This window comes from Manduca sexta, chromosome 28 (assembly GCF_014839805.1).
Source record: "Manduca sexta isolate Smith_Timp_Sample1 chromosome 28, JHU_Msex_v1.0, whole genome shotgun sequence".
NCBI lineage: Eukaryota > Metazoa > Arthropoda > Insecta > Lepidoptera > Sphingidae > Manduca > Manduca sexta.
The window spans coordinates 18,793,406-18,821,174 of NC_051142.1; the positions used below are offsets into that span (position 1 = coordinate 18,793,406).

The window sequence follows — 27,769 nt, forward strand, 5'->3', positions numbered from 1 at the left end:
TAGGCGCAGCGGGCGCTGCGTTTGCCTGTTCAAGTAATTTACGCGACAGTATAGTACTTGTGCGAGTGCTTATTTTAAATTTGGAACACCTTTGAATTAAACCTGTGTGAGTGAAACGTTCCAGTTTTCGACACCGATTTTTGAAAAGGGAACGGTGGTAAGTTTTTTTTATTTCGTTATCTATAATATGGTTTTAAAAAAATGTTTTATTAAAGTTATTTTTGCCTTTAAATAATATTAAATGTAAGTCACGGCCATATTTACTAGCATTTAGTTCGTTATAATTACACTATTGAAAACTAAACGTTCATTATGTTTTGACTTTTGAATGGAGTTAAATTTTGAACTTAACATATTTTTTAGGAAAAAACTACTTGGCAAATAAGCCACAGTAAGTTTTTCACGTCAAATAAAATTTATAATGATGATGGAGATCATATAAAATAATATCGTTTTTGCTTCATTGTTTTTATAAGAACCATCGTAACAATAAATTATTACCAATTTGATATGATTATTTATTAGAATAAGAAATATATTATCTTTAATCAAAATAACCAGAAACAGCTATTATAGATTATGTACTAAATTATCACAATTATATTTTAAAACCAGGATAATGAACAGCTATCCTTGTCTTTCCGGAATGTATAGTGTTTGGATTTTGGACTAAAACTCAATGAATATGTATCATACCTCTATTATAATTGTTACATAGAAATGACGTAGCTATTAAGCAACCTTCTTTTTGGAAGTAAGTTAAAAATTATAAGCACAAAAGGAGTAGATACGCTTTATATGAAATTTTAACTGCAGCTTAATTTATGCAAGGATAGAGTAATGGCGAAGGGACGATATAACCCGATTCCTGCCGACTTCCCTTTATCTATAATCTAATTATCATTGGAATGATTTGCAGACTGCATTCATGTATAGCAGGACCTTTATACTGTATCGGGTTCGCTTTCGGAAAATTTCAACTTTCGCCACTGTGATAGACTACATAATCAAAGTAGGTTAAGTTTGTCCTGCGAAGTTATGGTGAGTAAAGATGCCGAGATCCAACAAATCCCTCCGTTCTTCCAACTCCGCAAAGGTTGGAAACGTACCTTAACAGAATAGCTGACAATTGAAAATTGCCGCGTGGTGGTCGACTTTTTGTACGTTAGTGTAGCTACTTTTTTTTTTGGGGAGAAATGGTTATTTGAGGTATCCTGCGAACGGTGTACAGGCAATCTCTCACCTTAGGAACTATGGCAGTCCCTAGGGGAATAGGGAGGGGAGAGCTGAGAAGGAAGTGTGGGGGACGAGAAGCTACACTTAATAATAATAATATAATAATATCAGCCCTGTATTATATACTTGCCCAGTGCTGAGCACGGGCTTCCTCTACTACTGAGAGGGATCAGGCCTTAGTCCACCACGCTGGCCTAGTGCGGATTGATAGACTTCACACACCCTCGAAATTCCTATAGAGAACTTCTCAGTTGTGCAGGTTTCCTCACGATGTTTTCCTTCACCGTTAAAGCGAACGATAAATTCACAAAGAATACACACATGATTTTTAGAAAAGTCAGAGGTGTGCGCACTTGGGATTTGAACCTGCGGACATTCGGTCTCGGCAGTCCGTTCCACAACCAACTAGGCTATCGCCGCTGCTTTTGTGCCCAAGCTTCACTTAGGTACAAAAAAATATCCCATGTGGTAGTGTGATCAAGTTTGCCATGAGCCCTTGGAAGTGTAGGTGTGTTCGGCGACGATGTACATTAAGGACCTATCTTGTTTAAATTCTAATAAAAAATAAAAATGAGCAAAAACTCTTTCGTACCGTTAATTGTCTTTAGTATAAAAAAGATCACAAAATACAAGGATTTATAAAAAAAATATGTTTGTTTTCATCGTGCATTGATGAAAACATTTTTTTGTCCAACTGATTGTTGTAACTTAAAATTTTTCGTAAATTGTTATTTATCGGAAAATTTAAGTCAGTTGAAAATAATAATGTCGTGTGAGAAGTTTGTCTGCTGCCACTGTACGATATACAACGTGTTGTCACGCGATATTGTACCCTAATTATTCTTTTCATATAGTTAACATTGATATTTCCGACACATGGCTCTCATAAATATCTACTTCCTGAGAATCACTACCCTTGTCATAGTTAGCGGCGCCTGCTCGTTTTTCAGTCTATACAAAATTAGATAAACCGCTTCAAATTATTTGAAATTATTATAATATTCTAAAGCGCCGCATTGTTATATTAAACCCACTAACCGTCATTTTCAATAAACGATCCCAATCGAATATTTCGATCTATCTCAAAAATGGATCAATCAAAACAAACATTTTTAACATGCTTACAAATGAGATGTTGTGATTGGTTCAATCGCGAAATCGGATTGAAGGTTAAGATTGGGATCGTTTATTGAAAACGACAGTTAATGTATTTGAATTTAGAACAACTTATCGCCTTGTTTTAAACTGACAGTCACTGTATGTTTGAGAATATACTTGTGTAAGTAAATGCTGGCATTAGTAACCACCCGGGTGCCTTAAGCTCCCGATTACCCCCCCCCCCCCGTTGTTTTTAGATAAGTAGGTATTTTCCTGAAATTACAATTCTTGGTCGTCTTTTTATGCACATCGGATGGCCTCTGGACAGTGTCAGTAAGGCGAATTTATAGCAATATGAACGCGTGTCGAGCCATATCATACGTTTTCTAAGGAATAAATAAAAAAATACGAAAAATGAGTCTTAAAAGCAATAATACAGGATTCATTTTAGTTTCGAATATGTTTAATCGTACCAATAAAGATGTCGCGTACCGTAAGCGCTCTTGTAGCCAAACCGGCTGACGCGCTTGCGGCTGCAAGTTCGATACCTATGATATATAAACGTTCAAGTTCAAGTTAACGCTCAGTAGTAGAGGAGGCCTGTGCCCAACATTGGGACAGTATATAATACAGGACTGATATTATTATTATTATACGTTATGTATTGGTTAGGGACGCGGCCCGGCGCGGCGGTCGCTCGGAGGTCGTCAACGGCTCAACGCCGGATCGTAAGGCATGTCGACCCCTCCTAGTCGGCCCCCATGAGAGCTAGGCAGTAGTCATAAGGCACTTTCTCCGCGAAACTAAAAAAAAGAAGGGTCCAAATATTGCTGATTAGATCAAGTTTAACATTAATCTTAGTCTAGTCTTAACAATAGTTCCAATAAAAAAAATTATGAATGCTTCTTCCTCAAACATTATGATAATTGTATTGCATTTAAATAATATTTGCTTATTAAACAATTGACCTTAACGAATCATAATGAAATGCATCATTATTAATTCTACAAACTGCTCAGATAATTCTTAATAACTACAGATTTGTGTCATTACCTCAGGCCACATTATAGTAATATAATATTTACGTGCACGTTATACACCTATACATATTATCAAACAAAATCATCTTTCTGTCTGTATGTATGTTATCATTTTTCTCAAAATCTACTAACGGTTTTGTGAAATTTAGTATGCAGGTAGTTGAAGACCCTGGGAAGGTTATAGGTCAAATTCTATCCCGGAAAATTTCTTCACGCGGGCGAAGCCGCGAGCAGTAGCTGGTACATGTATATTGTATTGAAGTAAAACTATTTTTTGGATTTTATCGCGATTTTTTTAATATTATAATTTTCTGCCGACGTTTCTAAGATTTAGGACCGTACAATACTTTGATTTCAATATCTAACATTCGCGTAATCATAAGAAATCATTATGTATATTGTAATTAAATATTTTGTGATTTTATTTTTTATGGGCCGTGGTGGCTCTTACAACAACATATCTACTTAAGTGAGCGACTTAAGTCATCGTTTTATTATCAAACATTTTGCCAAGTGTTGCGTTGGTCCATTAAGTAACGAGGAAGGAAGACTTCCGCTCCCTCTGAAAATATCTATTTCTCTTTCCGATTGTTGTTTTTGACATTTTTTTAGTATTTGGGGCAATTACGCCTCCATAGTCTATTGGTTCCGTCCTTGGGCTGTAAACGTTGAGGTTCTAAGTTCGATTAATACTTGGGGTAAAAAATGTGTAACGAGATTCGAAAAACAATAATTATTCGCATTATTTTGTGCGCCGTACGATATAACCACACGATGTGTCTTTTGTGTGTTCATAATGTCACCGAAATAGGCACCAGAACATACCTTGTTATTTATGAAATAATGGTGGAAATCAATGTTTTTCCCTTATTATAATATTTAAAGCTAGTGAAAAATAAATGTGACCTCATTACTTTAGTAAATATAAAGGCGTGTTCATATTGCATTCGACACATCGTAAGATTTTTTGTTCATTGCATCTTTTCATCTGGGTTTTCCGTACATGCTCGGGACTAAATATAATATAATTTAGCTACATCCTTTCTGGAATATGCATGAAACGTGTCACGCTGGCCATATACTGGAGGAAGGGGTAGAATAAATACAGGAAAAATGATTGGATAGTGGGTCATTGTGCAAAACCGGAGGTCTTGACACCTCATTTTTTGCACAGTCGTGGTCTTAGACTTAAGTTAAGACATTATGAAAGACGGATTTAACTAATGACTACACAAACACTGACACCCAAAGGTGGTAAACAAGATAACAACTTCAAAGGCTATTAAAATTAACCGGCACTAAAAAATTCACCGCGAATTCAAATGAGTTTACTTCAAGGTAGAGGTCAGTGTATGGTGGCTGTACCTTGAATTATAACATGCAACATGATCTGCTCAAGCGTCAATTTACTCATGTATAATTATATGTAATTACTATTACAGTCTTATATCACTGTTGTCGAAGCGAGTAGAAATAGCAAGTACTAAAAATTCATGAACATACTTTTTATAAGGTACTATATATTTGTCCTAAAATTCTTCCAAATATTTATCGCAGTATTATACCAGTATTGATTATGTCAGCAACAAAAATAGTTGCATAAATTGAAAATACAAATCGTCAATATAGGACATTTAATTTTATTTAAAATAAAATATACCGTTTTCCCTATTTTTATAGTTTTTATTTATACGTTCAGGTTGTCTTGTGGCTGCTGATTACTCAGTAAGATAAAATACCGACTGTTTTAAAGTAAAAACAACTAAGTACAAGTTATTTCCTTGACCAGATTGTAAACATTAATACAAACTACAAAAAAACAATATATTATAATTTTCAATGATCTAATTATTGCACAAATATGAAAAACCGCTCATGTGACGTAAAACGCTCAGCGTGACGTCCTTCCTTATGCACAAGACCTTACTTTTAAATCGAATGTAGTCCCACGAGTGAACTATGCAAAAATGTAATCTATTTTCAACCAGGAAATATTCAAAACCGCTTCCGTGTAATTTAATATGCTTATTACAATTTAGTCGTGTTAAGTTAGGTTATGTCACTTAGGCAAAGTCAGTTAGGCATGGGTTTTTTTTATTGCTTTGAATGACGAGATGAGCTATCCGTTCGTCTGATGGTAAGCGATACGCCCATAAACAGTAGAAACATCATCCAACACCTTGAATTACAAAGTATTGTTTGGTATTCCACTGCACTCGTCTTCCTGAGACATGAGATGTTAAGTCTTATAATGTCCAGTTGTTACACTGACTACAATGTCCTTCAAACCGGAAGACAATAGTGACTACACACACCTGCTTGGCGATGGAATCGGGTAATGATTTAAGTTTTTTTTATGGGTTTTAAATTTAATGCCGTGGGAATAGATAGCACAGTTAGTAGTAAGCGCCGTGGTTATCACAGAGACTATCTTGCCCTCACAACCGCCACTGCACCTCCTGTCCAGGAACGGCAGTGGCACGCATTGTATGACATCTTCTTATCTTCTTGAATATAACATATTAAAATGAGTTTCTTAAAGAGTAGATGTAAAATAAAAAAGTATAAGTTTCGAACTAAATAAATATTAATAAAAATGTTTTTAATTTTACACGCCGATGTGCCACTACTACTGCTCTGAAAGAATTCGTCGCAGCGAGAGCATTACACTTTCAGTCCGCAATGCACTCACACACACGCCATATTCACACTGACCTACAAATTATCGAAAAATAGATAAGTAAATTTGAGATTTTTGTTGGAGATAAGTATTCATTATTCATAGACGATTTTTGGCACAATATTAGCAGAAGTATAGACGAGTATGTGGTATAATTTATTAACGTAATCCAAAACTAACCTTGTATATATGTAATATACAAACCTGTTTGCACTTTTCTTAACTTCTAACCGACATTGTTACAACGCTTTCCTTTGTGTTTAAGGTTTCACCCAGACTGAGTCCATTCTGAGTTTTATAGTAGTATAATATTTTTCGACAACGAAACAGCGTCTGCGCAGTGCCTGATACATCGAACATGCTGACAGACTATTAGCAGAGGCCTAATCCATTCAAATTTAATTACAAATAATAATTACATGAACCTATTGAGTTATTACCCGATGAGATAATTAACTGTAAGTACTGAGAGACCGTGAAGATACTACAGAACATTCAATAACGAAATATGTTTAGATGCGGCATCTGAAAAATGATATATTTTATATTATAATAAACTATTTCTAACTGCCTCTTTTCTATACGGGGCTAACGTCACATACATAATCTTGAAGGTTGGTATTGATATTATTTGTATAAATTTTATCGAATGACTTTGCTTGATTTTGATTTCCACTATGTCTTCTCTCCTATTACCTAATTTATAGTTGTCGGCAAAACTTGTTAACAAATTCGACGCTTTACTTGACCTGAAAAGCGAACTGAAATATGTCAACTCCCATAGTATATGTAAGTTTAATATGTAAGGTAATTTTAGAGTTGTTTTTTGACTAGAACTATTTGCAAGTCTAGGATACCTTTAAGAATCTGCGCAAAATGTATCACCGCATCAAAATTTATAACATCGCGGTAAAATCATTAAGTCAGACGCAATTAGTCGCTTCGTGATCACTACACATTGGGGTCAGTGACACACTGTCGCGGGTCACTGGCGGGGAAAAAATGGCCGTCGGTGATGGTCACCTAATAATAACACTAATTATCATATTTGTCAAAACAAATACTCCTAATATTAAAAATGCAGGAAATCGTAATGATGTTTGACTGTTTGTCGCAAGTAGGGTTGCCAGTTTTTTTTTCAGTGTATAAGGGACAAATACTTTAATGGGCAAAAAATATGGAACGTCCCGGTAAATACGTCTGGCAACACTAGTTGCAAGTAAACGCAGCAACCGCTGAACGGTTTGGGATGAGGTTTGGCGCACAGTTAAATCGATGGCTCCTCAGTAAACTGTCGTATCTGAAAAAATAACATTTTTTAGCGTTTAGTTATTAAGGTGCTGTACTACTTTGAAGATACTGTAACTTTTATATGTCTGCTCAAATCGACGGTCCCTACGTAAAGTATTTCATCTGCAAAATGCAATTTTGCAGATGAAATACTTTACGTAGGGACCATTAAATATACATCGCTTGTTTAGTGTTATAGTACCATGGCGATAAGTACTTCGATCCTTATTGTTTTAAATAAATGCAGTTCATTTTAATAAGGATCGTTTAAATATCGACAGTCCCTACGCAAAGTATCGAAAATTGCATTTTGCAGATTCGATGCTATACGTAGAGACCGTCCAAATATTAGTTGGGGTGTTTAAAAACCAATAATTAAATCTAAATTGTTTTAACTCAAAAATATTTTCGTTTTGGGTAATATATAAGGTTAGTATACCAGTGGCGAAGGAAGAAATTTTGCAAAAGGGTACCCGACACTACTTATAATATGCATAAATGCGGTATATAAATCGTTTTATTGATAATTCAATTTAACATAATTATGAAGGCAGCAAAAATCGGGTTATATGGACCCTTCCCCATTTTAGTGGACATACGGGGGAGACGGGGAAGTATTGCTGACTGAGGCTGATGGAAGGCCACACAGACGACGATGTAGGCACGACCAGTGATATAAAATTAATGATAATCTAAACAAGACATGTCCGTGACATTATACAATTATTTGAAACCCATTATGATTCACTTGACCTGCAAACATTAATGATTATTATCGCAGCATAAACTATTCGTAAATAACATTGCGTTGACTTTAAACGACGCCGCGCTTACAAACTTACGATTGACATCAATTGACGCTCAAGGTATTTAGTTTTTTTTTTGTATCGGACCCCGAAATCAACACCGGGGGAAACCTGCGAATGGAATACTAGAATTCCCCGGCATAACGACTGCAAGACCTGGACGTTGACCTGGAAAGTTGGACGGGTATATCTGCAGGAAGGAAGTGTAGGGGAAGGAATGGAGCCCTCTTAGGATTGGAGGAGGCGAGAAGACAGCAAATGTTCGCGAGCCCTTATAGGCCTCAATGTGAATTGGCAACCATGAGGTATACACACTTAACTATGTGCTTAGTCAAGCGACAAATTTCCCCCTTTGTATGGGTGTAGTACATTTGGTGTGGAGACAGAGCGTACAAAGTTGCCTCTATGGGAGGAGATATTTTGATTTTAGATGTTTTTTTATTTGTTAGAAGTAACTGCTGTCTTAATTTGGGTGAAAGGTACACAGATAGGTCAAGTCCTTTTTATCCCAGATAGCCCGCCTGAAAAATGTTTTCCGGTATAAACATATTCCCGAGATGAAAAGTAGCCTACAGTACTCAGAAGTGTTATGGAGTTCTATTAGTGAAAAAATCGAATAGTAATAGAATAGTATTAGTGAAAATATATGAAACTAGTTGACCCGACAGACGATGTCCTGTCAACTTTGAATTTGCAGCGCGCATTCTGTCAATCGCCGAATTTACTTTTCTTAAATTTTTTAACGGTCCGCTCAACTTCCTCAATTTTTTCTTTCATAAGATCCTTCTCCTGACAATAACAATCACAACAAAAAAATAGTGAAATCAGTCCAGCCGTTCACGCGTGATGGCGTGACCAAGGGAAATAGGGATTCATTTTTATATATATAGATAAAGAAGAAAGAAAGAAACATTTATTCGCACAATATACTCACACGTGTACACAAACTATGATAACAAGGTCCAAAAAAATGGACCTGCAGATTTGTATAATAGAGACTTACGGCCGTTTTCAATGAACAAACCCAATAATTTTTTCGATCTATCACGAGATTGGACCAAACAGAACTAATTTGTTTTAAATGCTTTCAAATTCTTCTTTTAATTTGTTTATTCACAAGATCGGATCGAAGATTAATATTAGGATCATTTATTAAAATCAGCCGTTAGTAGAGTTTGCATTTATACCTACAATTTAGGACACAAATCTTATTTCTTACCTTGTCTCTAGTTCTTTCTATTTAAACTGGCAAGGCATCCTTGATTGTTTTGGTATTTCATACATCAAAAGTAATTCCGGTATTGCGGAAACATGGTAGAGAGAAGGGACACCACTTGTTCGTCCAACTTTTTTAAGTTAACTGGAATACTCAAAAAATTTACTGGACATGTACTATGCACGCCGAAATGTCGCTATTTATGCAAAGAAGGGAGCTGTGAGGAACAAATTCAGAGATATTGAATTTATTTAATCGAACCGCTACAACCAGTATCAATTAAAAACGGCAAAACACCTCAAAATACGTGGTTTGTACAGTATGTTTCTTGTGCGTGGATTTACGACAAAACCAGTTATAAATAGATATGCCGCATGTGATACGCAAAGTCACATGTTCGATTTCTGTAACAATGTGCAGTAAAAATCTAGTATTACTACGAATTACAATGACGATCTGAATATTTTTCCTGTCTTTATGTATGTTTGTATACCAGCTGAACATATATTTTAACGCCACTCAGTACATACGAAATGAAATAAGCTGACTTTACTCACTTCATAGTTTTTGGGTACACATAACTTTGTATACATCTATATATTTCTATCGAAGCAGTGGTAGATTTTTGACCATTCAAAAGAGCTAGTGTAAGATATTTGAATAAAGAAAGTGTTAGGTGATATGCGAAATATTTAAATAGATAAACTTTGGGTTTGAGTCTATATGTTAAATATTTGAATAAGGAACATTTCGAGTTTGAGTATATCTGTGAGATATTTGAATAAAGAAAATTTTGGGTTTGAGTACATTTGTTAAATATTTGAATAAGGAACATTTCGAGTTTGAGTATATCTATGAGATATTTGAATAAAGAAAATTTTGGATTTGAGTATACCTCTACCATTTTAATTGTATTCAGGTACACTCTGTATATAAATATGTTTCGTAATGTCAACGGTTGTAACTGTTTATTTGCGCGTTAAAATAACTCGTATAAGGATAAGTTAAAACAACCAAGAGTTACGAAACCATCGGGTCCTTGAGTGGACCGAGCGGGTGCTGTAACCACGAACTGTGAATATTTGAGACTTTCCCGATGACGTTAAACTGTTTATTAGCATAGGTAGAAGCTAATAGTGCGCACACTTTACAGAACAAGTCGTACTATTTAGTGAAAAGGGGCGCGTATCGTCATTGGTAATATCCTACCGGCCAATTCGAAAGTGTATTTAAATCGATAAACTTATAGAATTTGTTAGAAGTAAACGCGGAAACAGCTCAATGGATTTAGATGAAATTTGGCACTCGGATAGACCATGTTCTGGATTAACACATAGGCTTTTTTATGCCGGTAATTTGCTGTTGTGTGATAAAATAGAATTTTTAAATAAATGGCCCTGGACGACTCCAGTACTTGTACGACTACAAGTAGCGGTATAAATCGCTATACCATTTTTGGAACTTTTGTAGAGAGAAAGGTTAGTCATGCGGACGGAGCCGCAAGCATAACCTAGTTTCAAATAAAATACCCAACAAGCTCAAACACTTCTTGGACCACAATATGATACAGTCTTGTACATTTCCTCTAAATATATCTAAAATTACTTATATTACGAGCCCAAACGTCCTCGAACGAGAATTGAACGCGTGCTATTTCACCAGTGCTCATCATATCATGTGCGAATATTAACAACTTCCGCGTCAATTAATTTTGTACGATAGTGATTTAGTGAGAAGTCATGATAATAAAAACAAATCGTAGATTTACGATTATAGTCGAATAAAAAGTCAGACTGAAGTAGCCATTGTTACATTGTTAGGAAATATTAAATCTAGATTTATTTGTAATATTACCGTAACACGTGTAATAAGGTTAACTATTTGATCACAAGCCACAAGGAAATGCTGAAACTTCTGAAATAAAGAGCGGGAGGGGGGGGGGTCTCTTTTGCCAGTCTTCGTCGATCAAGCTTTATGTCATTAAATCTAAGTAGGTCTTTCAGATGACGAAAATCTGTTTGGATAGCTACATCACCCTGATATACTTCTACCAAAAACGATGGCCTGTATCACTTAGATGAACATTTAATCCTAGTTTATAGGTATTGTGAGACTTACCATATGACTCATGGTGACAATTGCGATACATCTGTGCCGTACTTTATGATTAAAAGTTTGAAGTGGGTGTGCTGCTGTATATGGTCAGCTATGATAGTTGTCATCGAGCGAGCTGTCTGCTACTTTTATCATGAACATAAATATAAAAACAAATTAAACGTGGCACGCAATCACATTTTCCACTGCATTATTTATTTTAAAAATGTGATATATTTATCGATAAAAGTCCATTCGAAACAGTCAGGAACAAATAACATTCGAATTACTTTATTGTCTCGCAACAAATAAATTTACGTTGGAGGTTGAGTTCCCTTCACTGTCCTAGTAATGGACGCATCATGGCCGCCCTATTGTGAACGGCCTAAATCGAATCAAATCTATTGCAAATAATTAGACTTGTTATTACGCTAAATTGATTTTTAATAAAATAATCTTTGTTATTACAAACGACAATAGACTTTGTGTAAGGTTATGTATCTACAGCTGTAAGTTCACGGCTTTTATTCACAAGGGATAGGTAGAGGTGCAAATATATGTATATTTATTTGTAGCAATTATATCTGTTCAATGGTGTGATGAGGGCGAGCCTATCATAATTACGGGGAGATAAATTCCAATCCGGGCGTTCCCGTAATATGTTTTTTTATTCAAATCGAAGTACTGTATTAACCTTTCGAAATGGGAATCAAAATCAGTGTCTCGCATCTGCTCGCGTACACTCGCTAGATTAATGAGACGACATCCTGTGTAATATTTTCTTTTATGAACTTTTATTCGTTGAATAAAATTAGAACTATGAAATATTTACATAGACACACACACACAAACTCACGCCCTATGTCCCCGAAGGGCAAGCAGAGGTCCAACTACTGCTCTGACTTTACGTCACGTTTGTTTCGTCCCATTAAGTGATAGAAGCCAATAGGTAGAAGCCAATTGCTATATAAGGCACATATTCTAAGCTAATATAGAGTAGAAAACCCATTATAACTTTCGACCCGGTCAACTTTAGCACGGCAATTTGGTAACATAATTTATATCCGGCCGGATATTGACCATTGTATACAAGGTGTTAATACCCGCCATAGTGACCCACGTAAGTGTGTCGCGTTCCGGGTTTAGTCTGTGTATATACGGTTCCAACAGGACGGTATAATTGTGTCGACTGTCGAGGGGTAATCATCTCTCATTAATCGTCATTCTACTGGACCCCATTCCTCTTACCATCAGGTGCAGTGGTACCACTCGGCCGGGCACGTAAAAAAATCTTACAGCATACATGACGCTACTACCGCAGTAGTGTGAGCTATCAAATATAAACTGATATAAGGAATTTTATCAGCTTGTTAGAACGCTGACGTCACAAAAGATGAATTTTCCAATCCCTTCGCAAGGTCGGAAACACAAAGAGGTATTAATATGTTCAAGTGAATTGCAATTATTATACATAATGAGTGTTTGTATTAATATCACCTCGTACTTGTGCTAACGTTTAAAAGCTAGGTTTGTTGATTCGATTCCCTTATCGGGTAATGTCTCAGCTTATTTGGCCAGATATTGGGGTTTTATTTTGTATCTGACACAGCGGTTTCATGAGACAAAAATAAGGCAGACGTGATTAGACGAAAACAATACTTGTATTTAGTTGTACTGATTGCACTTTTGCTTATCCTTTCGGGGATTTACTAAAGGACAAGACGACTGACGTGTTTCTCGCTCATCCGATGTTATCTAAACCTAAAAATATATACATAAATATATATGAACATCTTATTTATCGAGAGCCTTACGTTCGTTAATGAGACATACGATAAGACAATTAAGTCTCAACCACTAATGTCATGTACCTCTACTACGAAGCCAGCAGTTTATATTAAATAAATAAAATCTGCTACTGAGAGTAATTAGGTCTTAGTCCACCACGTTTGCCTAGTGCGGATTAGTAGACTTCACACACCCTCAAAATTCCTATAAAAAATTTCGCAAATATGCAGGTTTACTAGCAGTTTGTGCAGTCAATATTGTGATAGCACTGAGGTTCGGCAACAAGTATTGAACACGCTTACGAAACCCAACCTTGTGGAATGGCTTAGGCACGTAACTGCTCGAGACGCGAATGATAAATCATTGTTACAACTTACAAGTTCAAGGACTTCTTAGTATTCGGTAACCAATGCATTGGATAATCACAGGCTTGTTGCGGCAAAAGATCTCGCTCTGGTCGATGCAGAGGGCAGGCAACCCGGAGCTATGATTTCTAGTATTAGGTAAATTATGTTCGTCTTACCAAAATGACGTGAGTTTGTGCCATTAATCACTGCGAAAACAGTTGGTAATGTTATGTTGTATGTATTTTAAATTTTTTGTCTTGACGTCATTAGGTTTTTGCACTTTAATAATTAGGGGAACGTCTCATAAAAACTATGTGTGTTATCTAAAAAGCGAGATTTACAATTATTTTGTCTTTTTGTTTCAGCTAACATTCCAAATTCAAAAAGAGCATGACCATCGAGTTATAGAAAATAAACACAAATCAAAATGGCGCCGCAAGAACGAACTCCTTACGTCGAGCAAGAGGAAGATTCCCGCCAAAACGCGTCCATGGACAGCCTGTCAAGCTTAAACGTAAACGGTAGTTTTGTCAACAAAGCATTCGAAAATGACAGCTCAGACAACACTGCTAACACAAGAAACGAAACAAATAATAACGAAAAAGAAAAAAAAGCGACTGATTTCGACGATTTGTTACCCCATGTGGGTGAATTCGGCTTGTATCAGAAGATATTGTTTCTACTCATGATACCTTTTGCATTTTTTGTTGCATTTGTGTATTTCTCACAAATTTTTATGACGATTGCACCTGAACAACATTGGTGTTGGGTACCTGAGTTAGCTAATCTAACAGTTGAAGAGAGGTGAGTGAACTTTTAATTATTTTTATTGTACTTAACAAATAACCATCCACACAGTCAAAATAATTTGAATCTAACTCATCAGACTTAGTTGAAAAATCATAATCGTGTGGTAAGTATGTTGATTGGATCTCCAAGGCGTGTTATATTTTGTGTCAGTTTTATTCCTTTGAAAATCTGAGTATTTGTATCCGATAAGGGGACTCTCACATATTCAATAAATAACCAAATTAAAGAAATAGATAACCGACTACATTAAGTTTTTCTCGGTTAAGTGTATTCGAACCTGTGACCTTCTTTCGCCGGTTATTCACCGGGGCCGTTGAGACCACAGTATCTTCACGGAAACTTACAATTATAATGCTTTTAGAATATTTAAAATCGTTTTAGGCCTTTTAATGTCGACCTTCAGCTAAGTTTTATTACATACACATTATAGTAATGTAGAAAACGATTTCAATGAATTAGCAATTACGATTTTTTTACTGTTAATAAATGATAGGGTAACGGAATAGATAATATTATAGGAATGTATTCATAGAATTTTAATAATTTAATTTTGTAAAGTAAAGTACATTAATTCTTGTTAAATACGATATAATCGTGTCGATTACGTTTACTATAGGCATTTTGAATACGCATGGAATAAAATTGCAGTCATAAATATAAAAGAAGAAGAAGAAATTAATATTGTAGATTTTTTTTTTATTTATATCCTTGTATATGCGGATGCACTTGGTCAGTGAACGAAAGGGTCTTCCCTGTGTGTATTTTAGATGATGATGCGTTTTAAATCGGATTGTTTTCGTACATCCAAATAATGAGGAACACGTCTATCGCCTTACTTTAAAAGGATATTATGTATATCATTGACGTATATCGATGATTTATATCAATATTACAAACAGTTACAATCATAACTTTGAACTAAAAATAGTACATTTTGACGTCAGCAAAGTCCTTATCTTAAATACTAAGCGAAATTCTTTCAGAAATAAGGTTTAAACAGTATTTTGCCGGACTTTACATTAGAATGAAAAAATGTTGTTTAAACGCAGGACGTGCAATGCGGACTCTTTCCTGATTACAAAACTGACCCAGTGTAAGAACTAAGCATCAGAAGTGACGATAAATGCACTTTTCTATATATTTTTTTTTTAATAAAATTTGTATTAATGTAAAATGTAGGTAGATGTTGTAATTTTGACTTTTCGGATGACCAACTTCAGTCCTCAGTCCAAAGCGGCGATAGCCTAGTTGGGTGTGGAACGGACTGCCACGACGAATGTCCGCAGGTTCAAATCCCAAGGGCACACACCTCTGACTTTTCTAAAATCATGTGTGTATTTTTTGTAAATTTATCGTTCGCTTTAACGGTGAAGGAAAACATCGTGAAGAAACCTGCACATAGATGAGAAGTTCTCTATAGGAAATTCGAAGGTGTGTGAAGTCTACCAATCCGCACTAGGCCAGCGTGGTGGACTAAGGCCTAATCCCTCTCAGTAGTAAAAGAGGCCCGTGCCTAGCAGTGGGCAAGTATATAATATAGGGCTGATAGTATTATATTATTATTAACCTCAGTCCGCCACGTGACCCCGCAGGGTGCAGTCTTCGAAATGTCGGGAGAAAATTATAATATAAAAAATGATAAATGCGTGATAAATTCCGCAAGATAGTTCTATTCCCATTAGGCGGTTCGCTCCCATTCAGATATAAAACAATGGTTCCCGTTGTTTATCTGCGTCTTCATATGCAAATAATTACGTGCGGACATCCACATCCGATTTCAAGGTTGCCGTCTTTAGTTAATAAATAACGGAATAAGGCGTTTATTGTATTACACGGTAATTGTAGGAAATGTGCAAGAATTCGCTAGTACATCGCAATTTGAATTCAATTCCATTTGAATAAGTCATTATTTTAGATAGATTGATTAGCGATTTAACTTTACGCTTTATGGCCTAGCAAATATAAACTGTATCGTAATGTCATGCTTGTGTTTGAAAGCGTGGACAGAGATTCAACGATATGCCAATAGAATTCAGTTATAATGGGTTTATTACATTGGGATTTTTGTGCAAACAAAAAATCAATCCTCGGAATCAAATGCTTTTACAATCCCGTTTTTTTGGAGTTCGATGATAGATAGGTCGCTCGAGTATAAATCTGACGGGATAGGTACCATCACAATGTATATATCTACGTCCTTTGTGCAAACGTTGTCTTCCGATTTGAAAGACGTTAAGTGACTTAAAATCCAATGTGCTGTTGCGTTGCTGGTTGTTTATGAGAAGTCGTTTACCGCCTGCTAAGCTTGCTCGTCATCTCTCTGCGTTCGAAAAAGTTTCCCGATAGAACTATTCGACTGCTTTTATTATAACTCCCAGGCCAACAAAAACTGTGGCCTAGTGCTGACCTTTCGCAGAGGTCGGCGGACAAAAGCAAAAGGCGCGCTCCCACGGCCGCCTGTAATGGGCCGTTTAGTCTACATTGGGATATTTCCGCTATATAGCATTAGCTGTGGGCCGAAAGGTTCGATTCCCATATTGGGAAAGATCTGTGTTTGAACTGAAAAATGATTATATGACCTCAACTTTAGGCTACCATTAGACAGAGGTGAATTTGTCAAACGATATTGAAAATTTAAATATAATGCTATATAGGCTGGCTTGATCACTAACCATGACCTGTTCGTGACCAGGAAAGCACGTAATGTTTACGTTTAGAATTTAAAAAGTATTGTAATAAAAAAGCGATTGCCTAGAGGGTTGCCGAGACTATGGCCGTCGGTTTCTACCCTGTGCATTCTCTGACTGTAATTTTTGTTTTAACTGACTGTAAGTGGAGTGAAGTCTAGATAGAGTGTAGATTGTCGAAATGAAATGAAATGAAATGATTTATTTTGAATCTGTAAAATGTTATACATTATTTTGATTCCGTCAATATTAACTCTACCACCAGTTCGGAAAGCAGTTTTCACCAGAGAAGAACGGGCAAGAAACTCTGGTGTTGCTCTTTTCAATCAGTTTAGGGTAAAAACTACAGTACATGATAAAAGTAAGAAGAAAAAAACAAAAAAGTTTAGAGCAGTTCATTTATAGGCTCGTGAAATAAGGAATAAATTAATTTAATTTTTTATATGACTGCACAACCCTCTCAGGAATCATGAACTTTCTCTATTATCCTTATAATTATTTCCTCCCAATACCTCTAGCAATTAGAAATTAGAAATGTAAGCGAAATGGGCAGAACAGTCCACACAAGCAGCACCCGTTCACAAGTATGACGCATGTGCCAGCCATCGGCCTCCTCAACCATATTGTAGGGAAGTGGCCGACCCGTCACACGACGCCGTCGCAGGTACAGACAGTTAGAGAGTATGATTATCCTCGTCAGTCGACACAATTAGGCTGGACTGTTTGAACATATCCACAAGCTGATACTGGAACGCGACACACTTACGTGGACCACTATGGCGGGTCTTAATACCTTGTGTACGGTGGTCGCTATCCGGGCGGATACAAGATATCCCACCACCAGAATTTGCAACATGTTACATTTAAATTATAGTTGATACGGTTTTACAGTAGAATTGTTTTTAGAGAATCCTGCAGGTGCTATGTAAATATGGAACTGTTTTCTGTTGGAATGGGATTTGAAATTTAAGCCTTATAGACCAACTAAATGAAGCTTACCAACCCAAAGCAAGCACAGTAGTAGGTACAACCTCTGTTTCACTTCAGGGAATGCAATACATGTTGCAATTAGTTGACATTTTGGGACTAAACATAAAGTTCTCACCATAGAACCAGAGTTACAAGTCGTGCAGTAGTACAAAGATCTTTGTGGTGTTCCTGGCGGTAATTCGACACGATGTTTGTCTCTTCATACAATTTGCAAAAATAAACCCAACGTGAAGCCAATAACGCATGCAGTCACGATTTATCCGCTTCAGTTACATCAGTCTTAAAGAAATACAATAGAGATTTTTTAGTCCGGAACTAATGAATAAAAAATGATAATTACTAATCACGAAGTCAGACAAAAAGGTTTGAAAAACATCGCGGTTTAATATAAATTGTCGAAAAACTGGAAAATAGGAAGTTTTGCGCGCAGTAGTTAGGGCAAATACAAGATTTGTTTGTTTCTTTACAAATAAATGATAAAGTTCCCGAACATATGCAGGTTTGGAAGTTTGTTAAAAGTTAATAAACTTAATGAAAATTTTATTAACCTACCTGGGAATCAAACCTTATTCACAAATCATAGCCTTTGTACGTTATCACTAAACCTATGAGACAATTACATAAACAATGATTAAACTGTCAAGTTGATAACGGTTATCATTATATTGTGGTTTAAAATTAAGGTACTTTGGACTATTATTTACAGTATGTATAATATTAAGATGTTTGTACATAATAATTATAGTTAATGGCGGAAGTAAATACTGTGATGATTATTAACTAAAAATATTAAATATTTAATATAGTACTTACATATTGTGTCAAAAACAATATTTTGTCGTGTTCAGGCAATCAGATAGATACAACGGTGGATTTTATTTTAATATATAGGTGTATCTTTTAGAACTTTTTAGGAGGAACAATTCTGTCATACATCATTGTTGCGTTACTTTAACTGTTTACGCAACGCACGCAACGGAAGCTCTCCAAAGAAAATAATTTTCTACGTTTTTGATGCTCCGCTCTTATTGGTTACAGAGTGATGTTATATAGCCTATAGCCTACCTCGATAAATGTACTATCCAACACTAAAATAATTTTCAATAAGGACCAGTAATTCCTGAGATTAGCGCGTTCAAGCAAACAAACTCTTCAGATTTATATAATAGTTTATAGTACGAATATATTATTCTTTTTTTTTGTAATTAAATATTTTTTTACTGTTGGAAATATTTTTCCAACGGGCACAATTAGCTCACCGGTATAATAGGACATAACAATGTTACTATCTCTTAATTGAAAATGCGTTAAATACTTTGTATAATATTCATAACAAATGCACGATGTCGCTGAATCTGTGACCACTTCCATATCTATACATCTCTTCTCCACAAAGAGGCAAAATCTACAAACATTATTTTTAAATTTGCATCTAATGCATGTTGTCCGCCAAACATTACACTGCGCCTGCGCATTCTAGGCTACCGCAATTCTGTCTTCCACCTAGTGGAAACGGTGGGCCGCCACCTGCAGTAACCAACCTATATGAAGCGTCTTGTCGTCCGCGTGACGTCATGCCCCGTCTCTCGCTCCGTCCACACTGCGACAAACACACGAGCATCATTTCGTCATGTATCTGTCTTCTCCCCAGACGAGCCCTAGCCATCCCGCCGAAGACAGACGGGCCGTTCCCCCATGACCGATGCCGCATGTACTCGGCGGACTGGGCCGCGGCGCTGGCGCAGGGCCGGACCACGCCCGACGACGAGTGGCCCATCGTGCCCTGCACCAACGGATGGGAGTATAACAGGAGCGATGTGCCGTACGAGACTATTGCTACCCAGGTAATGGACGAATGAACTACGTATTATTTGGTGAAGTCTCGCCGCTTGCACTTCATTTGGCCAACAAGTTATTATGTAAAAATTTAACTTCTGTTAAAGTTTAAGCTAAAAGAGATAGGTATTGATTGGAAAATGTGTTCCAGGCACATTTGTATTATTATTCGATAAAATGTTGGATTTGATAATTTATTGCGGGCCGTTGTTCATAATGCAGTGCGCATAGCTCGTAGTTGTATAACACATTGAGGTCTAAAAGGGCTCGTAAACATTTCCCTTCCACGAATTCTAGAAAGTTTCCATCCTTCCCCCATTTCCTTTCTCACTCGCTATCAGAGCCACTGCAATTGCTAAGCCCGGGGTTCGCCTGTATCCAGGACCCCTGGGAAAAAATGCAGTGGTTCCCTAAAAAAAACCTTCGGGTATAGAGTGTATCAAATGCATTAACCATCCCAGTGTAACATTCTGTATCTCCGCAGCTGGACTGGGTGTGCGACAAGGACAACCTGCCCGCGACCGCGCAAGCTATATTCTTCTGCGGCGCCATCGTGGGCGGTCTCGTCTTCGGCTGGATAGCCGACAAGTACGGCAGGATACCGGCTCTAGTGGGTAAGGACTGTTCATACAAATTAATGTTCTATATATCTGCAATAGTTACTCAGTTTTATGTTTATATATGTCGAGCCTCGAGTAATTAATAGCACTGTTTATGGGATATACCCAGGGGCAAGTGTGCAGAGGAGGGCAGTTCCCCTTTTGTTGAATTATTGGAACAATCTATAGGAATTTCCGATTTGCCACCTTCTAGACCAAAAATTGGGCTTTGCTTCCTTCTCATCACCAAAAGCTAATCCTAGTGTGCCCATATCAGCACCTATCAATAAGGTCGACGAATCATGATGACCATAATATCATTTCTGTCTTCCAATTACTCAAGCATTTTCCTTCTATTTGCAGGCACGAACATGATGGGTTTCTTGGCGGGCGTGGGCACCGCGTTCTGCAACAGCTTCTGGTCGTTCACGCTGTGCCGGTTCCTCGTGGGGCTCGCCTTCGACAACTGCTTCACCATGATGTACATCCTTGGTAAGTGCTGGAACATGACAACTGGGTAGTCACGCTAGGATAATTACTGAGTATTGAGAGTCACAGGGACGATAGCCTAGTTAGTTGTGGAACGGACTGCTGAGACGAATGGCCGCCGGTTCAAAACCAAAGGGATAATTACTGGGTATTGAGAGTCACAGGGACGATAGCCTAGTTAGTTGTGGAACGGACTGCTGAGACGAATGGCCGCCGGTTCAAAACCAAAGGGATAATTACTGGGTATTGAGAAATACAACGGCGATAGTCTAGTTGGGTATAGAAAGGACTGCTGAGACAAAAGCCCGCAGTTTCAAGTCCCAAAGGCACACACCTATGATTTTTAAGTTATGTGTGTATTCTTTGTGAATTATTGCTTGCTTTAACGGTGAAGAAAATCATCGTGAGGAAACCTGCATACCTGAGAAGATTTCTATATGAATTTTGAGGGTGTGTGAAGTCTACCAATCCGCACTAGGCCAGCGTGGTGGACTAAGGCCTAATCCCTCTCAGTAGTAGAGGCTCGTGCCCAGCAGTGGGACAGTATATAACACAGGGCTGATGTTATTATAGATTTATTATTTATTAAGAAGCTGATATAGATGCAGTGGCGTGGCTCGGTAACCAAAGTTCAGGTGCAAAAATTGCTATTATTTATGGGTAGGCGTTGTGTTGGCAATTAGAGAACAATGTTCATATTATTGACTTATACAATACAATACTGTGGTTTATGGATTCTTCTTTCACGTACCAACGAGTGGAATTATGGATATTCTTATTTATTGACCTATATTGAAATAAAACGTTTAACGAAACGAAACACCAGTCAACACCTTGAATTACAAAGTATTCTTTGGTATTCCAATGCACTTGCCCTCCTGAGATATGAGATTAAGTCTTATTATGTCCAATAGTTACACTGGCTACAATATCCTTTAAACCGAAACACAATAGTGACTACACACGGCTGCTTGGCGGCAGAAGTAGACATTGCCGTGGTACTTACTCAGGCGAACTCTCACATATGAGAGACCTACCTTTTTAGATTCTTTATTCTTGTTATAATATCGCCTACTTTCGTTCAAGTTCTTATTCTGTCTGAAATAGACAAGACTAAAGTAAATGTGCTTGTTGAGAGTAAATGTCACGTAGACTGCCGACCGTGACCGAAGTCTCAGTGATTCACACGAACACACGCTCACGAAGGTTTTGGGTTCGAGGCCGTCTAAAAAATATTATAATAGGCTTTATCCGTGGTGATAACTACCTAGTTGTTTAAAGCTGCTTATCTATCTTTAAATATCATAAAACAAAGTTCCCTTTTCTGTCTGTCTGTTATCAATTTTCTCAAAATCTACTGAACTTTTATGAAATTTGGTATGGAGATAGTTCAAGACCTTAGGAAGGTTATAGGCTACTTTCTATCCCGGGAAACTCTTTTAAGCGGGGGAAGCCACGAGCAAAAGCTAGTTTGAGTATGTTTATATTTATTAAAGTCTTATTTACCTTCCTTTCCTTAAGAAAAACCTTTCAGTGTTTTTTCTTTACCTTCTTTTACTAATATTATAAATGCGAAAGTTGTTAAATGTTTGGTTGTTTGCTGGAAGTAAACGTGGAAACAGTTAAACGGATTTAGATGAAATTTGGCACATGGATAGATCACGTTCTGGATTAACACATAGGCATCTTTTTATTGCAGTCATATACTCCCACTCGAAATTATGGAAATTTTTCATTACATATTAAATAGATGGCGCTGGCGTTTCAGGTGGCGCTATAAGTCGCTTGTGTTTTAGGAACTTTTGTAACTTGAAAGGCGTATAATGTTCTAAATTGTCCTTTTTATCTAAAGGTGTTCGAATCATAGATTTTAAGACTCTAGTACATTATAGCTCTATCGTAGGATTTTTATGTGGTAGGTCAGATTGAACATAGGTCTGTATATTGCTGACATGACAGTAAATCGGTACGTAGCAACAACTCTAAGCTTGTAGAATATTTTATATTTTTAGATACCCTTTTTTATAACATATAATGAAATGAAATAGAATCGTTTCATGACAAACAGACTTACAGAGACTTACGTAATTAATATATAATTCTACTTAAAATTAATGTATATAAAAATATGAGATCCTTAATGTTAGAATTTCGAGCCAAAAGCCAAGGCCAGTATCTTGGGCTACCAACGACAGAGTTAAACTAAAATGAGTCTTAAGGACGAAGATTAGAAGATTAAAGAATAAGTTTGAAGATTCTAATACCCTTCCCTTTCCAGTATTGGAATACGTCGGCCCCAAATGGCGTACGTTCGTGGCGAACATGTCCATAGCGCTGTTCTTCACGCTGGCGGCGTCGCTGCTGCCCTGGATCGCGCTGTGGGCCGACGACTGGAGACGGTTCACCCTCATCACCAGCGTGCCGTTCGTCCTGGCCCTCGCCACACCCTGGGTCGTGCCGGAGAGTGCCAGGTGAAGTTATAACTAATATATTGCAGGTCTCATGGATGGACTACGAGGAATCCTTTGCCCATTTATTGACACATTGTTACTTAATTTTAATGAGACATTTCTGGTGGTAGGAGATATAAAATATATCCTATCACAAGCAAGTATGTCATTAAAAGTAATAATTATAATGTACCTACTTCAGGTATGACATTGTACGGAGCTCGTCATTTCGACACATTAGAGGTTAAATGTTTGTGTCAAAACCTTCAAGTAAACGGCAAACGTCAGTTAACCCCATTTACTTAAATATATTATAAAGACCACCTTTAAACCAGAAAAATAAATGACAAATACACACACTCACGCATACATACATGCGCACACACGCACACACGCGCCCAAACATATGTATGCACACACATATTGACACCCCGCACACGCGTGCACACACACAACACACACATCACGACATAACCTCCTAAGGGTTAGGCAAAGGTGCAACAGTACACTCACTTTTCACCAAGTGTGTTTCATGTTGTTATAGAGGCCGAGCCTATCGTCTACATTCAATTAATTTCATCATTACAATCTTATTGTAATTGTTTCGTAGATGGTTGGTCTCTCAGGGCAAGATCGACAAGGCTCTCATCATCATGAAGAAATTCCAGAGGATCAACAAAGCCACCATACCTGAGAAGGTTTTAAACGATTTCACTGTGAGTAATGGATTTATTACTAAATTGAAATATCGATTAGTACTCATATCACAATGGGCGTGCAACACATAAGACCAAATTATTGCAGCATTTTTCATTGATGCTCCGCTCCTATTGGTCATAGCGTGATGTTATATAGCCTATAGACTTCCTCGATACGTGTGCTATCCAATAGTAAATTATTTTGCAATTCAAATCAGTAGTACTTGAGATTAGTGCGTTCAAACAAATAAACAAACTCTTCAGCTTTATATAATAGTATAGATATAGATTAAAGAATAAAGCATTTATCGTACTTTACTCGTAATTTTGTATACGGTAAGAAAGAGAGATTTTATTATTGGGACAATAATAGTACAACATGTACAATAAAAGGAGACAAAAACAAAATATATAAAGACATAACACAATTATATTTATTTTACCAAGAATGGGGAAACTTTGTCTTATAATATGTAAGGGTTATGTAAACTCGTAATTTTTGGATACACAGTTTGCGGAAATTATATTCGTATGTAATAAGGTCTATATCCCCTTATCATGCACAATTTCAACCGAATATATAACATGGTTACCGTCAAATAACTTGAAAATAATAAACATTTCCCCAGGAATCATCCATGAAAACAATTAAAGAATCAGAAGCGGAGTCCCGCTCGTACTCCGTCCTGGATTTATTCAGGACGCCGCGCCTGCGCCGCAACGCCACCCTGCTCATCGTCATCTGGATGGCCATCTCGTTGGTGTTCGACGGGCATGTGAGGAATGTGGGGTCCTTGGGGCTGGACATCTTCGTGACGTTCACCATCGCGTCCGCCACCGAGCTGCCCGCCGACACCTTCCTCACTGCGGTGCTGGATCGGTGAGTTGCTGGCTATTGTCCGACATGTTCGATTTCAGTTATTGAGTTTTGTCTGTTTTGTGAACTTAATCCTCATCCAATCAAAGATGTTAAGGAGACGAGAAGGAGATGGTTGTCATTTTTTTGTAACAGACGAAATTTATATATAATTTCATCCACGAAGACGCGCCCTACTACTCTCCCTAATCGCTTGCACTATGCGTAAAGCGCATGAGTTCACACACACACCACGACGGATATCTTTCATATTGAGGCTTGCATCAGTTCCCTTACCTCGCGACAACCAGCGACTCCGCAGCTCTAAAGAGATGGTGTTCGTGGATGAAATAACGTACACAACAATCCAAATGATAGACTTTTCAGTGTAGATAGTTTAATTATAGAATCTATTAAAAATAAGAGTTGTAATCTGTATTGACTTTCCAGGTGGGGCCGTAGATGGCTGGCGTGCGGTTCGATGGTCATCAGCGGCATCTTCAGCCTCCTCGCTACTGCTGTGCCTGTTGGTAAGTTGAAAAAGAAAATATTACATTGTCAAGCATAAAGAATTTGATAGGCAGTTTACGCATGATTAGGTTTAAGTGAGACTTAAAGAAAGGAAATAAATGTAACATTAAATTTATTTTTATCGCTTGGTCCAAAAAATAAGCAAGGGGTCGTCCTGTTGGCGCCAAAAAAGGCCGCCGCGGGTTTTGGCTGGTATGCTCATGTAGGATATGCTCAGGGTTAGGGATTCCTAATTCCTGCTTGGATGATGCTGTACTCCAAATTATCGACATTGGGCCGTAAGATCGGTGACACCAACAAACGTTCCACTCACCCTCATGGTAGCGATATCGCGTTTTTTTCCAGCAAACAAAAGTGTTAAGTTATCTTATTTCGTAAATTCCCACTATGTCTGGAGTATCCTTGTTTTGTTACAGGGCTAAGAGTTAAAGTATGGGAATTAGGAAGAGATGGTTGGTTAAACATCCAGATATTTTGCTATAAACTTTTGACCTAAATTTCTACAGATAATGATTTTCCCAGGTGGACCGTCAGCATCTCTGGCCATCCTCGGCCGGTTCGCGGTGAACATATCGTACAACATCGGGCTGCAGTACGCGGCGGAGCTGCTCCCTACCGTCGTCAGGGCGCAGGGAGTAGCCCTGATCCACATCATGGGATACGTGGCTTCGATTGTCGCTCCTTTTGTTGTTTATTTGGTAAGTTTTCTGAAAAAAAGAAGTCATATCCTAAGACTGATACTGGCACTGATTTTAATATAGAAACTGGTCCTGATACTGACGCTAGGATTGACGCCGGGTTAATGGTAGTCCTGACACTGATGCTGCCACTGGGACAGAAGTCATATCCTAAGATTGATACTGGCACTGATCCTAATATTAAAACTGGCACTGATACTGACGCTGGGGTAGACACCGGGGCTGATAATACTCCTGATACTGACGCTGCCACTGGGATAGCAGCTGCCACTGGGTATTGACAATGACGCTGACGTCAAGACTAATATTGGAACTGACAGTGAAGTTGCTTTCAGACTTACTTTGAGCATGATAAAGGTAGATAGACGATTTGATTTTACCGTATTAAATGTAATGATTAGTTTCAATTATTTTCAGGCCAATTTCTCTCAAAACCTTCCCCTGCTGATCTTGGGCGCGCTGGGCGTGGTGGGAGGTCTGCTGTGCCTCTTCCTGCCGGAGACCATGGACACGGAGATGCCCCAGACCTTAGCTGATGGAGAAGACTTCGGCAAGGACCAACGGTTTTGGGACAATCCTTGCTTCCCAAGGTATGTGATCGCTTGTTAGCCTACCTTCTATTTGCGAAAATTATATAAATCTCAGACCTAAAATTAAAAATCATTTTCTCTCATCAGGCGAGCAGCGTGACTGTCCTGTCTTTATATTGCTTAAAAAATAGAATAATAATAAATATATTTGGTTTCAACAACAGAAAATCCAAAGAAGCCCAGCCAGAGAAGTACACGAAGCGTGCTTCAGTCTCAGTCAAAACTGAACAGGAGTTCGTCAGGGCTCTTCCGAGTGCCATCAGTTCTAGGGCATCCATCAGAGCGTCAGTCAGGGCCTCCGCCAGATCCAGAAGAGAAGAGAGGAGGGAAGAAAGAAGGGAGAATATGGTCTGATCATGTATAAATAACAAGTTTAACATCTGATAATGGCAATATACTTCTGTGTCGTCAGTTCTTTAATAGCAAATTTTCAAAATTTTAGTTTCAAATTCTTCTGAATAGCTTGGATTTGTACATCACATAAGACTAGCTGCTAAAATTGTAGCTTCATTAAGAAAACAATACACTTCTGAAATCTGCATATTCCTTTAAGAATAAGCATATAACGGAGCGTACATACTGGTATATAAAACGCAGCAGTATCAAACGGTAATCTCTTTCTAAAACATCCTTAAGGTATTATTTTGTTTTCATGTGACATACGAAGTAATATTGGCCGTTATTATTAACTCTATGGTGCGAAGGAAGATAAACTGCCTTCAGCCATTGCAGTAAAGAGTTGTGTTATGAGGTAATTGGATGATTTCGGTGTTAATAATTGATCTCTGATTTTTTTATGTTTAGGTTTGAGTCATTGTGAGATCATGTGGTCGAAAATTTGGGGTAAATTAAATACAATGAAGTATAATTGGATAATATATGTAGATTGTACTAGTAGCTGGTCAATTTTGTTTGTTATTTATTGTCATATTTGCTAGTA

At 37.4% G+C, this 27,769-nt stretch overlaps 1 protein-coding gene across 1 annotated transcript; it reads left to right on the forward strand.

Annotated features, from left to right (window-relative positions):
• Positions 1-27,348, forward strand: LOC115446417 (organic cation transporter protein). Its single transcript, XM_030173073.1, has 12 exons — positions 1-157; positions 13,961-14,399; positions 19,734-19,926; positions 20,403-20,532; positions 20,881-21,009; positions 23,285-23,477; positions 24,067-24,172; positions 24,784-25,034; positions 25,461-25,540; positions 26,064-26,239; positions 26,657-26,829; positions 26,994-27,348. The coding sequence occupies exons 2-12, from the start codon at positions 14,023-14,025 to the stop codon at positions 27,181-27,183; spliced, it is 1,998 nt and encodes a 665-aa protein (XP_030028933.1). The 5' UTR covers positions 1-157; positions 13,961-14,022; the 3' UTR covers positions 27,184-27,348.
• The last annotated feature ends 421 nt before the right edge of the window (positions 27,349-27,769 follow it).